This window comes from Phyllostomus discolor, chromosome 5, assembly GCF_004126475.2.
Source record: "Phyllostomus discolor isolate MPI-MPIP mPhyDis1 chromosome 5, mPhyDis1.pri.v3, whole genome shotgun sequence".
NCBI classification, from domain to species: domain Eukaryota; kingdom Metazoa; phylum Chordata; class Mammalia; order Chiroptera; family Phyllostomidae; genus Phyllostomus; species Phyllostomus discolor.
In genome coordinates this window covers 46,834,766-46,850,743 of record NC_040907.2, presented here as the reverse complement: position 1 = coordinate 46,850,743, position 15,978 = coordinate 46,834,766, and the positions used below count along the sequence as shown (strand labels likewise).

Below are 15,978 nucleotides of genomic sequence, written 5' to 3'. Positions count from 1 at the left end.
GGCTGATTTTACTTAGCATAATACCCCCTAGCCCATAAATGCTGTTGCAAATAGTAAGATTTCATTCTTTTCTATGGCTGAGAAATATTCTGTTGTACCACCTCTTCTTTACCCAATTGTCAATTGATGAATGCTTGGGTCACTTCCATATCTTGGCTATTGTAAATAATGCTGCCATGAAAATAGGGGTGCATATATTTTTTCAAATTAGTGTTTGGGTTTCTTCAAACATATACTCAGAAGTGAAATCTCTGGGTCATAAGGCAGTTCCATTTTTAAGTTTTTGAGGAAACTCCATACTGCTTTCCACAGCAGCTGCACCAATCTGCAATCCTACCAACAGTACATGAGGGCTCCTTTTTCTCCACATCCTGGCCAACACTTTTAATTTGTGGATTTATTGATGACGGCCATTCTTGACAGGTGTGAGGTGAGAGCTCATTGTGGTTTTTATTTGCATTTCTCTGATGATTAGTAACATTGAGTATCTTTTCATGTATATTGGACATCTGTATGTCCTTTTGGAAAAAGTGTCTATTCAGATCCTCTACCCACTTTTTAAATAGATCATTTGGGGTTTTTTTGGTGTTGAGTGTTATAAGTTCTTTATAAAGTTGGGATATCAACCCCTTACTTATCAGATGTATCATTGTCAAATATGTTCTCCCACTCTGTGGGTCGTCTTTTCATTTGTTGATGATTTCCTTGGCAAAACATTTTAGTTTGATGTAGTCCCATTACTTTGTTTTATTTTATTTCCCTTGCCTGAGGACATACAGCAGAAAAAAATATTGCTAAGAAAAATGTCAGAGTTTACTGCCTATATTTCCTTCTAGGAGTTTTATGGTTTTGAGTTTTACATTTTAGCCTTTAATACATTTGAGTTTATTTTTGTATATGGTATAAAAGTTTTCATTTTTTTAACATACATCTTTCCAATTTTCTGAGTACCTTTTACTGAATTTGATCTTGGTTTTATACTGTACATTCATGAGCCAAACAGTAGGATCAAAGCAAGTTATAAGTTCCTTTCTATAACTTTTTTCTATCACATAAATTTAATTAAATTTATATGTAAAAGGAACTAAACATTAGGAAACATTGAAATATTTTCATTAAAAAATGAAACCTTAGATTTAAACATGAGATATATTCAGATCACAGATAAAACATGCTCCTGTATTAAGGCTTGTATATACTTCACTATCCCTCTAGATCATCAAATGATTAATTTGGGACCTGTAGTAGTTTGAGCTACATTTCCAAGAATATTATAGATGCTGCTGTAACAAATTAGCATAAAGGTAGTAGCTTAAAACAACACAAATGTATTATCTTACATGTTTTCAGGTGGAAAATCTGAGAGGATGGGGCTGGTTTCCCTTTTGCAGACATGGTAAGACTGAAATCAAGGTGATGGCTGACTGAGCTCTTACCAGAGGTCTGGAAGTCTCTGCTTGCATGTTCACCCAGGTTGTTTGTTAGCTGAATTTAGTTTCTTGCATTTGTAGGACTGAGGTCCCTGTTTCTTTGCTGGCTGTTAGTGGGGGGTCACCCTTAGCTCCAAGAGGTCTCATGCACATCCTTACTTGGACCCTTATATCTCAGAGATAGTAAAGGTGTGAAAAATCCTTCTAATGCTTGGAATCTCTATGATGTCCCCTCTTGCCACATCCCTTCTCCTTCTTCCACTGTATTTCTCTGAGCGACTCTTCTGCCTTCCTCTTCTGTTGTTAAGGGTTCACGTGATTACTTTGGGCCCCTCTGCATAATTCAGGATAACCTTCCAATGTTAAGGTCAGTTGATTAGTAACCTAAAACCCATCTGCAAAGTCCTTTCACAGGACTACCTGGATTAGTGTTTGATTGCATTATCAGAGGATAGAAGACTAAGGGGACATCTCCAAAATTCTGCCTACCATAACGTATGTGCATCTGGACAAAATAGGGGACCAAAAGTAACCAAAACTTAACAGTTCTTCTAGACCATGATCTTGTTTATCTGACACCTCAAAATTGACATTAGCCCAAATTGCAAATGTTTATTTGAGAGTTCAGTATTTTGAATATTATACTATAACACGGAGACTATGTAGTAAAATATAGCCAAAATAATAATGGAATACTAAGTGTAGATGCAGGTCAAAGTGGATTGTTGCATTTAATAGTCATGGAGATGATGGCAATCTTTCATTAATGAAAGCAATAACCTGATGTCTGATATTTCAAAGGCAACAAGAATTTTTTGCTATTGATATTTGAGTTTTCCTATTTGTAAAACACATTTGAGCTACATTTCCAAGAATATTATAATTGGTTAAATAAGGATTCAATGTGGATTGCACTATACCTTTCAAAGTGGGTGGGAAGCAGATGAAACTTATCTTCTAGAGCGAGCTTTTAGTCTTTGGCTGGAAAGATAGTTTTACTCAGAGAGGAACATCTGGTAAAGTTTATTTAATAGCCCTCACATTGACATTGTGCCTAAGACGTTTTTGTATAATATGTACACATGCTACTAAGTCTATTTAATGATTTTTAAGAACTGGGATATAAGGAATATATTAAAATGTATAAATCAGAAGTCCTGCTAAACTAGTAAAAAAATAAAAGGTCAACTTTTAAATTAGCCATCTGATAGTATAAAATAACACAGGAAACTCTGCAGAGGATATGCACAAAAATTTGAAGCATCACAAAACAACTGCGCCAGTACACATACTTTATAATTTCCAATTAATTCATTCTGTGGGTGGGTGCTGATATTTACCTTCACACTGTATAAAGAAGCATTCAAGGATTAAGATTATTAAGATTACAGAAATTTAGATGGCCACTCTCTTTGGATATTAAAATATTTTAAACACTATTTCAAATGTCATTCCCTTGAATAACAATGTGATAATTATAAATATGTCTCATCTGTTATTCAAAGGGAAGTGATGAGAAATTATGGCCTATACTTGTACTGTCCTTTACAGTAGTTTCTAGCCATATGTGATGATTTAAATTTAAATGACTTAAAATAAAATGAAGAGCTTAGTTATACCAGCCACATTTCAAGTGCTCAGTAGATGCGTGTGACTAGTGGTGACTATACTAGGCAGCACTGACAATGGACATTTCCGTCAGTGCAGGAAGTTCTATTGGGCCACAGTGACCTTGCAAAAAATGATTAAATAGCCACTACAATATTAACTGTAGCAATATATAAATTACTTGAGATAAAATGTTAAGTGAAAAGAAATGGGCTATATAATTTATACATATATGCCATAATTGCACCAACATAAAAATTCGGGTTAATTTCGTCATTCATACTACTTAGTACTGACTAAATGTCAACACTGTCGGGGGTGGGGAGGGGTTCAAAGGTGAATCAGACCTGCTCCCTGACCTTGAGGGGCCTGAATAAGGAAACAGTACCACAGAGCTCTGATAGCAATTTGCTTAGAGTGCTGCTCAATAAGGAGCAAAGGAAGCCCCTCAAAAAACAAAGCCACCAATTCCACCTAGGAGAGGAAATCGAGAAAGGGATTCCAGAAGAGCACTTATTTGATCTGACTGATCTTATTTGATCTGACCTGATTTGAGCGCTTTATAATGTGAGCATTGCTTGCCAGACTGGCTGAGGAAGAGGAGAGGAAAAAATGGGTTGCCAGTGAGAAAACTGGCCTTCAGCACTTTTTAAGGGCCAAGACTTGCTTGGGTTTGTAACTTTAGAGGTTAGAACTCCACAAATGCTTTTAAATCTGAACTGAACCAAGTACTGTGAGTGAAGAAAAGCATGAAGATATAATAGGAGTGGGACTGCATGGTATGTTAAAGCCCAGGTGTGAGGAGAAGTAAATCATTTGTCAGGCAACAGAACTGGGCTTAACCCTGTAGTGACTGAAACTGCAAGATTTTAAACAGAAAATAGGCGAAAAGATCAGAAGGAAGGGCTAATAACAGTAGGATTAGGGTTTTCCTTTATACTTATAAGTGATTTTCTTTTCTACTATCCTGTAATATGAGCATATTTGATTAAAAAATGTGTTTGAAAAATAAAAAGACAAATGATTTTGTCATCTACTGGCTTCCTATGATGTGTTTCCATGACAATGCTTTGTTGTCATTTTGCATTACTGCCTAAAAGTAAGAACAATCATAATATTAAGTAGCTTTTACTGAGTTATTTTCTTAGACCACATATTTGCCAAGTATTTTACATGTATTAATTCATATAATCCTTACAAATCTATGAGGTAGCTACTAAAGATCCATTTTACTGATGAAGAAATAGAGGTATTCAGAGGTGAAGAAACTTCGCCAATGGTATAAAGGTGTGAAGTGGTACAACCAGAATGTGAAACCAAGCAATCTAATCTCAAGCCTCAAATTCACCTTTTATTAAGTTACTCTGCAAGTCAAAAGTTTCACCATTTCATTCTGGTTTGTCCTTGCTCATTACATTTTGGGACCATTCAACTTTCTTGTCTTCTCTTTTTTTTTTTTTTAGCATTTTTTTATTGTTGTGCAAGTACAGTTTTCTGCCTTTTCCCCCCACTCCTCCCCACCTTCTTCCCCTGTTTCCCATGCCCTCCCACCCTTGTTATTAACTTTCTTATCTTAAGACAGATCCTCCTTTAGGTGGAAAAGTTAGGTAGGAACAATTCACTTTGAAGAAATCCAAAAAAAATCAACCCTAGTTATCTGCATATCATGCTCTACTTACTTCCTTAAGTTTTTATTCAAATGTCACTCCCAGAATATGGCCTGGCACAGGTAGTTGCTCAAAACATATTTGTGGGATGAATGAATGAATAATTGAATCTTTAAAAAGATTAAACCTGACTCAGTATGCTGAGATGACTAGACAGAAAACTATTATTTTATTTAAAAATAAGAAATGGGAGAAATGAAATTTATATTATAGTTCTGCTACAGAAAAAGTCAATTAAGCCATAATACTTTATTCTCTAAGTATTCCAGGTAATCAAAATGTAATAGCTTACCTCTGGATGTTAATAATGAATAAGTCCATGTAGAACACCACTGAGTTGGATGTAAGTGGTCAAAGCAAAAGAAACTGAACTCACTACTTGGCATGGATGAGAAAGGGAGCTCACTGAGGGTCAAGAATAACAACACTGAGGTCTGTTTCTGAAGACCATGGGTCCAAGAAGTAAAGGGTACATTCTAGAAACAGGCATCTATCCGAAGGGAGAAGACAATTTCTGATTTAATTGTTCACTGAATTTGATCTGAAAGTGTGTGAAAGAGCAAGTAGCTAACACAGTCAGAAACAAATGATAAAGCTGAACTACCACTTGTAAGTGGTAGTTGCTTGACTTATTTCTGTGAAGGAAAAGCTCATGAATGAAGAACATTCTAAAAGGCCTCTTCAATGATATGAAATGAAGTTGGGAACAAAAAGAAAAGTTAAGATTCTATTTCTAAAATTAAAACCATCCAAGCAGTTCTTTTCTTCTTTCATAAAATATGTATTCTTTGGTGGTGAAAGGCCTTAATGAACAATTTCACTTTAAAATAATAGTCTTTATAATTCAGGTTCCATTTTTAATAGTCTTGATGTAGAAATGTTATTGATTTAAAGAAGCTTATTATCAGTCTTTCAAAATTTAAATATACATTATATATTTTATTTTTTATATTTTGAATAACTGAGAAATTAAAAGTATTAAAGAGGGCATTTATATTAATCTCTTCTTACCTGGAGGGTAAGTAAGATGCTGCTCAATGTATAGCTTGTGTTCCACTTATGAGGATTGTCCAAAAAATCTATAAGGGTTGACCAGTATATTGGTCTACTGTATCAAAATAATATATTAATAGTGAGATATGTAATAAAATTATCATTTAGAGCTCATGAACATCAAATATGATAGGTGAAATTAGAAAGCAAATGGCAAAGTAGAAAAATCATGTGCAAGGAATAGGACAGTTAATATAGTACAGTTGTTAAGAGCAGGCACTTTCAGTGTTGCAGGTTTGATTCCCCACCAGGGTACATGCCTGGGTTGCAGGCCATAACCCACCCCCAGCAACCGCACATTGATGTTTTTCTCTCTCTCTCTTTTGCTATCTCCCTCCCTTCCCTCTCTAAAAATAAATAAATAAATAAAATCTTAAAAAAAAAAGAGCAGGCACTTTCGTGTCAGACACGCAGATTTGGACACGGACTATATGTGGTGTTGAGCAGTTCACCTTGCTAATCTCACTTTCCCAATGTGTAAGATATGGTTGAGAGTAAAGTGCCCACCTTCACTGTAAAGAATAAATGAAATAACGTACTCAGTAGAGTACTTGGTATAGAGTGAGTTCTCAAAAAATAATAGCTACCATTATTAATGATACTTTTACTTTATTAATGTGTAAATAATTTTAATAAATGAACAAGATAAACATTTATACTCCAATAGAAAAATCTTATTATAAGAACTGAGAAGAAAATTTTGAAAAGGTAAAAGAGGGAACTTTGATTTAATATATTACATCGCTTTGTAAAACCACAATAATTATAATAGGCAGTGGGGCATGAGATTAGATAGAACAATGTAATAGGAGAGTTTAGAAACAAATTCTAGCATATAGTAAAACTGTTTTATGTTAAAAGTGAAATTATGATTCAGTAGTGAAAGAAAAGGTGATCAAAAATGGTAAAAATTTATTGCTGCAAAACATTCCTGTCCTTCAATGTCTGCTCTTCCTTTCTTCCATTTCTTCTCTCTGTAATGAGAATATACCTGTCCCCAACTCCCACCAACCTATGCTGTTTAGATGAATACAGGGTTGCTCAGACTACTTTCCCAAGCCTCTCTAGCAAGAAGCCACGTGACTAAGTTTTAACTATGGGATATCAGCACAAGTAAAGCATACAACTTCTGGATATTTTCTTAAGGAAATTTTTTTGCCCTCTTTTTCTTTCCCCCTTCTCACTGCCTGAAAATGATGACAAACAGTGAATGCCTCAGATCTAGACATAGAAGCCGTATGTTAAGAATGGCAACCCCCCCCCTTGCAAGTTTTGTTCTATTGTATATAGATTGGAAAGATACAGAGAAGCTTGGCTGTATTTTTAAAAAAATGAACAGAGTTAAATATGAAAAAATAAAAAATAGAAGAAAGTTAAAATAATTTCATTGTGTTTTGAGGAAAGACCATCTAAACTTAAAGATAACTATAAAAATCTCAAAGGACAAGACTAATAAATATGACTATATAAAAATTTTTAAATTCCAGATGTAAAAATATCAACAAAACTTAAAAATTAATGACAAATGAAAAAATATTTGCAACATATAGAACAATGTGATAACATTATTAAATAACTCTACAGTTCCCAAAAAAGCACAATCAAGAGACATGAAAAATGATGTTAGACTCACAAGTATTCAAAAAAGTACATATTAAAATAACAGAAAGATTCTGCCCTGGCTGGTGTGGCTCAGTGGATGGGTGCCAGCCTGCAAATCAAAGGGTCACTGGTTCAATTCTCAGTCTAGGGCACATGCCTGGGTTAGCAGCCAGGTCCCCTGGGGTGGGGGCCGTGTGAGAGGCAACCACACATTAATGTTTCTCTCCCTCTCTTTCTCCCTCCCTTTCCCTCTCTAAAATATAAATAAATAAAATCTTTAAAAAATTTAAAATAACAGAAAGATTCTTAGTAAATTGGCAAAAATGATTTCTCCAGAGTTTTAATGCCCAGAATTAGAGAGCAGTAAATGAGAACTTTATGTACACTTCCTGGTGGGATTGCAAATACCATCACTGAAAGGCAATTAGGTTTTATGTATCTAAAATAAAGACTTAGAACTAAACAGAGCCAGTTTTTGGTTTGTGGTGTCTAATAAATAACACCCCTCTCTCCAAGGTTTGTATATAATAAAACAGACCAGAGTATCGAAAGATGCAAGTAAAAAATATTGACTTTATGAAAGACTGAAATAAAGAATGCTGATCAATGCTTTAATCAAGCTCTACAAAAGCCCTCCTGATTTGAACTTACTCCCTCAACTGGAGGACGGCCTTGGTTTCCTGTCTGATGAAACAGAGACTGCACCCATTCTAAGGGCAGGCTTATTGGGAAAAAATTTTTGAGAAAGTGCTGAGCCACATGTGCTCAATTCTTTCTCATATCCCCACAGTTAGATAAAGGAGAGAAAAAAGAGCAATCACAAGTTTTCCCATATATCTTTCTCCTCTTTATTAATGCATAAAAATCCAACAGATTTTTGTGTATTGATTTTGTATTCTGCAACTTTACCAAACTTTTTTATTAGTTCCAACAGTTTTTGAGGGGAGCCTTTACTAATATTTTCTATAAACAATATTATTTCATCTGTAAATGACAGTTTTACTTCTTCCTTCCCAATTTGGATGTCTTTTATTTCTTTTTCTTACCTAATTGCTTTGGATAGAACTTTCAATACTATGTTGAATAAAAGTGCTGAGAGTGGGCATCCTTGTCTTGTTCCTGATTTTACTTTACACACTTTTATGTAGTTTTACTCAAGTACCTTATTATGGATGTAATTAAGACCTTAAAGAAGAAAATAGAATTTATGATACAAAATTAGTTGTACATATTTGTCATTATTTGCTTAAAATAAACACTTTAATACAGGGGATTACTGGATTAAATACAGTAATTAAAAAATAGGGAAAGGTTTGCTTATCCCCTGTCCTTCTTCACTCCTTGCATTTTCAGAGAGTAGATCTTTCTTGCTCTGTTTAAGAGCAATATATGTAAAGCTATAGGATATTTCACTTAAAATTTTCTATATTAATGGATATTGAAATTATTTCCTTTTATCTGTTGTTATTGGGATCAAATACTTTTTAAAATATACTCTTACGAGTAATTTATAAACATGGTATTATAGGGATTTAGGATTATTTGCATTTTATATTTGATTAGAAACTGTCAGATTGCTTCCCTAAAAGGTCCTTCGCACTAAGGACATCATGCTAGAGTACCCATATTTCTAATAAAAATGTTATTTCAATATTCTATAAACATAAATGATGAATCACAATTTTATGCACTTTATATGCAGTTTTAATATGCATTATCTTCTTGCTAATGAGGCTGAACATATTTTTATATTTATTTTTATTATGTTTCTTCTATCAATGTTTGTTTATAGTCTTTGTCTATTTTTCTATTGCTTTGTTATTTTTCTTGATGATTCACAAATACTCTTTATATGTCATAGATATTGTTTTATGTGTTGCAGATATTTTCTCTCAGTTTGCAAATCAACATATTTTGCCTCTGTTTATGTCATTGATTGTAGAGAAGTTTTGAAAAGTTTATGTATTTTAATGTGCTATGCTTTTTCCATGTTTTTTGGGTTTTGTCATGGTTAGAAAGGCCTTCTTCACCAAGCCCATAAAAAGTTCCATTAAATTTTCTTCTTTTTAGCATTTAAAATTTTTATTTTTTTATCTATCAGAAATACATTCTGTGTATAACTTAAAGTAGCAATCTAACATATTTTTATCTAAAATGTTAATTTGTCAGTATATCATATTTTATAACATTAAAAATTAGTCCAACTAAAATACTGAACAATACAGGAATGGTTAAGTTTATCATTCAGTAATTAAAATGATCTTTTAAAGAATGTTTAATAATGCAGTGATAAGCTTATGTAATACTAAGTAAAACTTTATATCTAATACTCCAACTATGTAGAAAAAATACATAGAAAAAAGGAAATAAATTTAGTTAAATGTTGAGAGTAGTGTCTCCTTGAATTAGGATTCAAATAATACTTCTTTTTATTTTCTTCAATAAGCATGCTTACTTTTATAATCATAACAAAGTTGTTAAGAAGAAACATCATTAAACACTGATACAGAACAAGGATAATAGGGCCCCTAATGATAGAAGTCTCATCTGGTCCTTACCATTTGGATGAAAAGGAATGGTTCTAAATGTCACAACTGGAGGGACAAAATTATATTCTGATGTAAAATTTATCATTGGTTGGAAGAATAGTCCTATGAAATGAGAATAAACATTTTTACTAAAGTGTCACATTGTACTGGTTAACTGTAACCTGATTAACACTAAGGGTTCTTCCCACAGTTTAGCCTCTCAAGGGCCCTAGAGTTTTATTCTTAAGTAAATTCATCATAGGGTGCACAGACCCCTCTTGTTAGTATAATACACTCCTCACAATCTAATCCTACTATTTTAACAGCCTGTTTCTTGTCCACTAACTGTTCCCTCACACCTTCCCCATTCACTGTGTGTCTCGTATTGACTGAACTCACCGTTCCAGAACTCGGTGCATCCTCTCTGTGCCATGCTGTTTATTCTGCCTGAATTTCCTTCCATTCCTTCCAAACCTGGCAAATGCTAATGCATTCTTTAGGACTCAACTCAAATGTCACTTCCTTACAGAGCTATTCTTGACTCTTCAAGGCAAAATTAACTAATCACTTCCTCCTTGGCATTCTGTTCATAATCTTAATAGCATATAACATATTTTATTGTAATTATCCACTTTACATGTTCTCCCCTACTTCATTCAACATATCTAGCTTATTAATTCACTACTGGAAATAGTGTGTGATTACTAAGTTTTTATTTTTATTTATTTATTTTATTTTTAGAGAGGGAAGGGAGGGAGAAAGAGAGAGAGAGAGAAACATCAATGTGCCATTGCTGGGGGCCATGGCCTGCAACCCAGGCATGTGCCCTGACTGGGAATCGAACCTGCGATGGTTTGGTTCGCAGCCTGAGCTCAACCCACTGAGCTATGCCAGCCAGGGCTCATGATTACTAAGTTTTATACTGGTTCAGTATTCTTGAAAATTTGATTTATGGCAATTTTGGGAAAAATCATGGAGAATACAAATGAGAGATAATTGTGAAAAATGTTTTTAATTTTTACTTTTAAGTATATTTTATTGATTATGCTATTACAATTGTCCCAATTTTTTTTCCCCTTTATCACCCATCCATGCTATACCCTCCCATCCTCCAGCATCTACCTCCTCACCTTAGTTCATGCCCATGGGTTGTACATATAAGTTCTTTGGCTTCTCTGTTTCCTATACCATTCTTAACTTCTCCCTGTCTATTTTACGTCTACAAATTCTTCTTCTTATTCCCTGTACCTTTCCCCCACATTCTTCCCTTCTCCCTCCTCACTGATAACCCTCCATGTGATCTCCATTTCTCTGCTTCTGTTCCTGTCCTGCTTAGTTTTTGTTTTTTTTTTTTTTAGATTTGGTTGTTGATAGTTGTGAGTTTGTTGTCGTTTTACTATTCATATTTTTGATCTTCTTCTATTTCCTAGATAAGTCCCTTTAACATTTCATTTTATAAGGGTGTGGTGATGATGAACTCCTTTATCTTGACCTTATCTGGGAAGCACTTTATCTGCCCTTCCATTCTAAATGATAGCTTTGGTGGATAGAGTCATCTTGGATGTAGATCTCTGCCTTTCATGACTTCAAATACTTCTTTCCAGCCTGTTCTTGCCATTAAGGTTTCTTTGGAGAAATCAGCTGATAGCCTTATGGGAACTCCTTTGTAGGTAACTGTCTCCTTTCCTCTTGCTGCTTTTAAGATTCTCTCTTTATCTTTAATCTTGGGTAACTTAATGATGATGTGCCTTGGTGTGTGCTTCCTTGGGTCCAATTTCTTTGGGACTCTCTGGGTTCCTGGACTTCCTGGAAGTCTATTTCTTTTACCAAATTGGGGAAGTTTTCCTTCATTATTTGTTCAAATAAGTTTTCAATTTCTTGCTTTTGTTCTTCTCCTTCTGGCAGCCCTAAGATTCGGATGTTAGAGTGTTTAAAGTTGTCCCTGAGGTTCCTAAGCCACTCCTCATTTTTTTGGAATTCTTGTTTCTTCGTTCTGTTCCGGTTGGATGTTTATTTCTTCCTTTTGTTCCAAATTGTTGACTTGAATCCTGGTTGCCTTCCCTTCACTGTTGGTTCCCTGTATATTTTGCTTTATCTCACCTTGAGTAGCCTTCAGTTCTTCCTTCATTTTGTGACCAAGCTCAGTCAGTTCTGTGAGCATCCTGATTACCAGTGTTTTGAACCATGCATCAGATAGGTTGTCTATCTCCTTGTTGCTTAGTTCTTTCTCTGGAATTTTGATCTGATCTTTCATCTGGGCCATATTTCTTCATCTCAGAGAACCTGTTATGTTGTAAGGGAGCATGGCCTTAGGTATTCACCAGGGCAGGGCAACCCTCTTTGCTGTGTTGTGGTGCTCTCTGTGGGGGAGGGGTCAGAAAGGGCACAATGCTGCTCAATTGCTCTGCTCTAGCCCTACTTTCCAACAACCTCTCTTGTGCGACTGGGAGTTTCTCCCACTACGGCAACCCCCTCAGTATTTTACAGCTGTCTTTGAGTCTTAGTTCCCCATTCAGCCAGCCCTGCCTTGCCTGTGTGGTCTGCGGCTTTGCTGCTCGTGCTCTCCCTTTGGCTGCCAATCTCCTGTCTCTGACCCTCCTACTGGCCTGGGTGAATGTTTCTTTAACTCCTTCATTGTCAGAGTTCCATGCAGTTTGATTTTCTGGCACTTTTGGTTGCTTATTGTTTTTAAATTGGTTGTTATCTTTCTTTTGGTTGTGCGAGGAGGTGAAACTTTTCTACCTACTCCTCTATCTAGGCCAGAACTCCCTAATTGTGAAATTTTGATGTCAAAAAGAATTTTGATAGCTATTCTCTGATTTCATGGAAGAGTATAAGGAGATACTCTCAACCATTATGCTTTATTGTGCCTGTTACTTAATGTAATAACATTAAGTTTGGCATAAAGAAAAACTCAAACCTAAAATTTCGATCTGTGTTGGCAAATGGCAAAAATTAAGCCATATAATGAAAAAATCACATGTAAATACTTTTGGAATTCTAGAATATTTATATAATGCAACCTTATTTTGCACATAAAGAAAATGGGCTTAAAATGGCATAAAGGCTTTTTAAAAAGTAGATTGATTTTGAACACACATACCCTGCCAAATTGTGTTCTGTAGACCTTCAACATAAGCTTCCCATTCCATCATATCTTCACTTACAGGAAAGGCAGTGATACCCTTTAATTAAGAAAACAATTCAAACCAGTAAAAAGATTAAATATTTACTGCAGCTTTGAAAATTAGATACCAGGTTACAATGAACTCCAAAAATGCTACATTTTCTTTTCCTGATGAATTTATTCATTTGCTGATTTGGGGAAGTATTGTATTGTGTGTTATTACACAGCTGTTAAGGTAGATTCCAGGAAGCACACACAACAGTAAATTAAAAATAAAGTGTAAGTGTGGAAATCCCAAGTGGGAGTAGAAGATCAAGACTGCGATGTGTGGCTTATTTAAGTCAATAGCCAATCTAAGATTCAAATTAGAAGAGAAGGAAATAATTGAAAAGCATGAGTTTCTTCAGAGCTTTTTAAAACTATTGGTTTGGCCAAAAAGTCTGTTATGTTTTTTCCAGAAAATAAGAGACATTTTTCATTTTCACCAGTAACTTGATTGATTGGGATAGTTTGAGTATGTTGGCTATCTCCTGCTATTTGTTTCTAGTGGGTAGAGGCCAGGGGTGATGCTAAAAACATCTTTTAATGCATAAGACAGCCCCACAGCAAATAATTTTTTTTTGCCAAAATGTCAGTAGTATCAAGATACTTCACCAACCACTTTGGACACATCTGATTAGTCACAGCACCTTCGCCATACACAGCAACAAATCTTTTTTGCATTTCAATTTGCATTTTTACCTTGGAGTTAAATTGCATTTAACATGGAGAACTTTATTGGTGGCACTCGAAGCAAAGCCTTCCTCTGCGTTAAAATTATAAGGGAAAGGCACCTATGTATTGTGATAGTGATGGGGGACTCAACTGTTGAAAAATTTTAGGTAGTAGCTAATAAGCTTAGTAATCAATGCATGTAAACGCTATTGTTCCAGGAACTGAAGGTGCGACCCACCCTGACTCCAGGAGACCACAAGCAGTTCTATCTTTGTGTGTCAGGAGGACTGCAAGCAATCAAGATGGTATCTGAGCCCTTGTGCTCCAGGGTGAGATGCCCACTGCCCAGGACACAGATGAAAGAATGCTGCAGCTTTTATCTGATTAATTTCCCCCCTGAATTCTAAACCTCTTACCCACAGTTTTCTTCTCCATATAGAAAAGGTCAGTTGAAAACACAATGTACGATGGTCTGTTAGGGTACAGGCTCCCTGTCTTACCAGATCACCAGCCATCAGAATAAAGCACCCATAAAGGTTCAATCCCTGTCTCTGCTTATTGGGTCTGGTAGGTGACAGTCTGGGTGAACACCGGCTTTTCCCATTTCAATAGCCATTGGCAAAAAGTGCACTCTACAGTAAGTAGTGCAGTAGTAGTAGTAGAACAGAAGACTTAGGAACAAAGGGTTTGGGAGTTAGAACATTCAATGATAGAATCCTGAGGCCAAACATTTACTGGGCCTTTCTGAGGCTTAGGATTCTGGTAGGTAAAACAAAAGACTACTTATAGTATTGCAATTAATGAGAGCAGCCTTGCACCTGTAGTCACCTACCATCTGATTGACCCTGATATTTAGGGCTGAAATCCATATAAATTACTCAGCACAGTGTGCTCATTGTTGTTAACTATTATTATTATGAAGTAATTATTATTATGAATGGGTTGTTACAATAAAGTAGATTTGTTAAACAACAATACTGTAGTGGTAAATTAGGTTTACCTAAATTATGCCTTACAGCATAAACACAGATCAAACTGCTTTTAAAAGTTTTGTCCCAGTGAAACCCATCACTGAGTTCCTCATCCTCACCTCATAGTTGTTCTCTTTCAACTCTTGGAAGTCTCTTTGCAGCAGGAAGTAAGCTCTGCAGGACATGATAAGGCAGCAAAGTGTCTAGCATTTGTCTTTACCCTCCTAGGGTTTACTCTGAGGCAGATGTGTTAGGTTACGAGTCATCCTCCACACCTGGTTAACTAAGTTCCTTGCTTTCTAGCATTGCAGAATGCTGTGTGCTCCCAAGATAAATGGGTTTTAAGTTGGGTATATAACAGGGACGTTCTTTTCTCCTCTGACTCCTCCAAACTAAGTGTTCCAGAGGGAAAAGTTGGGCACGTTCTTGACTGCGGCGTGTCACCCCAGGGACAGCCCACAGCCCAGTCTCAAGGCAAACTAGGACCAGCACCTGAGACAACCCCGCGTTGTTGGTGCAAAAAGTGAACGTAAGAGGCATAAGCTGATGGATAGCCTCGAGCTTCGTTCCTCTTCACAGGTGTATGGTGTCCTTGAAGCTGGAGGATGCAAATCAGTTGCCAAGCAACAGGCTCCTCCCAGAAAGTAATGAGATGGTTGTGGGAGTTTGACTGTCTCTTATCCAATCAGCGACAGGGGGCAGGCCTCTAGAAAGCTCCGCAACCAATTGTTCAATGCTCTTCCACTTTGAAAGACCAATGAGATCCGTTGTCAAGTCCTTGCCTCTAAGTCCACCAACGTGGATTCTACCTAACCAGAGTACAGGGACAGGTGAAGTCCCGGGATCCAGCAAGTAAGTCACAGAAGCCCTCAAGTCCATTTCCAAAATGATCCTTTCTTTTTATCAGAAATTATCAGGTAATAAAGTGACCAGTAGGTACAGGTATGTGCATATTAATAACAATATCTTAACTTAAGGCAAGCTACCATTCAAAATACGTTCAGACATAATATTGTGTCATGGAATCCTACAGTTACTCTGAGAGAGTTCTCCAGGAACAGAGATCTATTTATAATTCCTCAGATTCCCATCTCTTGCAGGATTTTTGGACAGTATCCCAGCAGACCTATATTTTAGTAGCCTACATAGCCTTGAAGACGTTACTTAGCCTCCCTGTGCTTAAATTTTCTCAAGTATTGGCTCAAATATGCAGCTAATAATAATACCTACCTCACTGGATTATTATGAGATTTTTTAAAAATGCCTGACAAGCCCTCA

General features: G+C 35.8%; 1 protein-coding gene across 1 annotated transcript in view; it reads right to left on the bottom strand.

Annotated features, from left to right (window-relative positions):
• UBE2U (ubiquitin conjugating enzyme E2 U) overlaps positions 1 to 15,298 on the bottom strand; it is a 62,195-nt gene extending 46,897 nt beyond the window's left edge. Inside the window, 5 exon segments of the mRNA XM_028512647.2 lie at positions 5,717 to 5,790; positions 5,793 to 5,813; positions 9,919 to 10,011; positions 12,992 to 13,073; positions 14,820 to 15,298. Coding sequence (XP_028368448.1) covers positions 5,717 to 5,790; positions 5,793 to 5,813; positions 9,919 to 10,011; positions 12,992 to 13,073; positions 14,820 to 14,885 — 336 coding nt within the window. The 5' untranslated portion in view covers positions 14,886 to 15,298.
• Between the last annotated feature and the right edge of the window lie 680 nt (positions 15,299 to 15,978).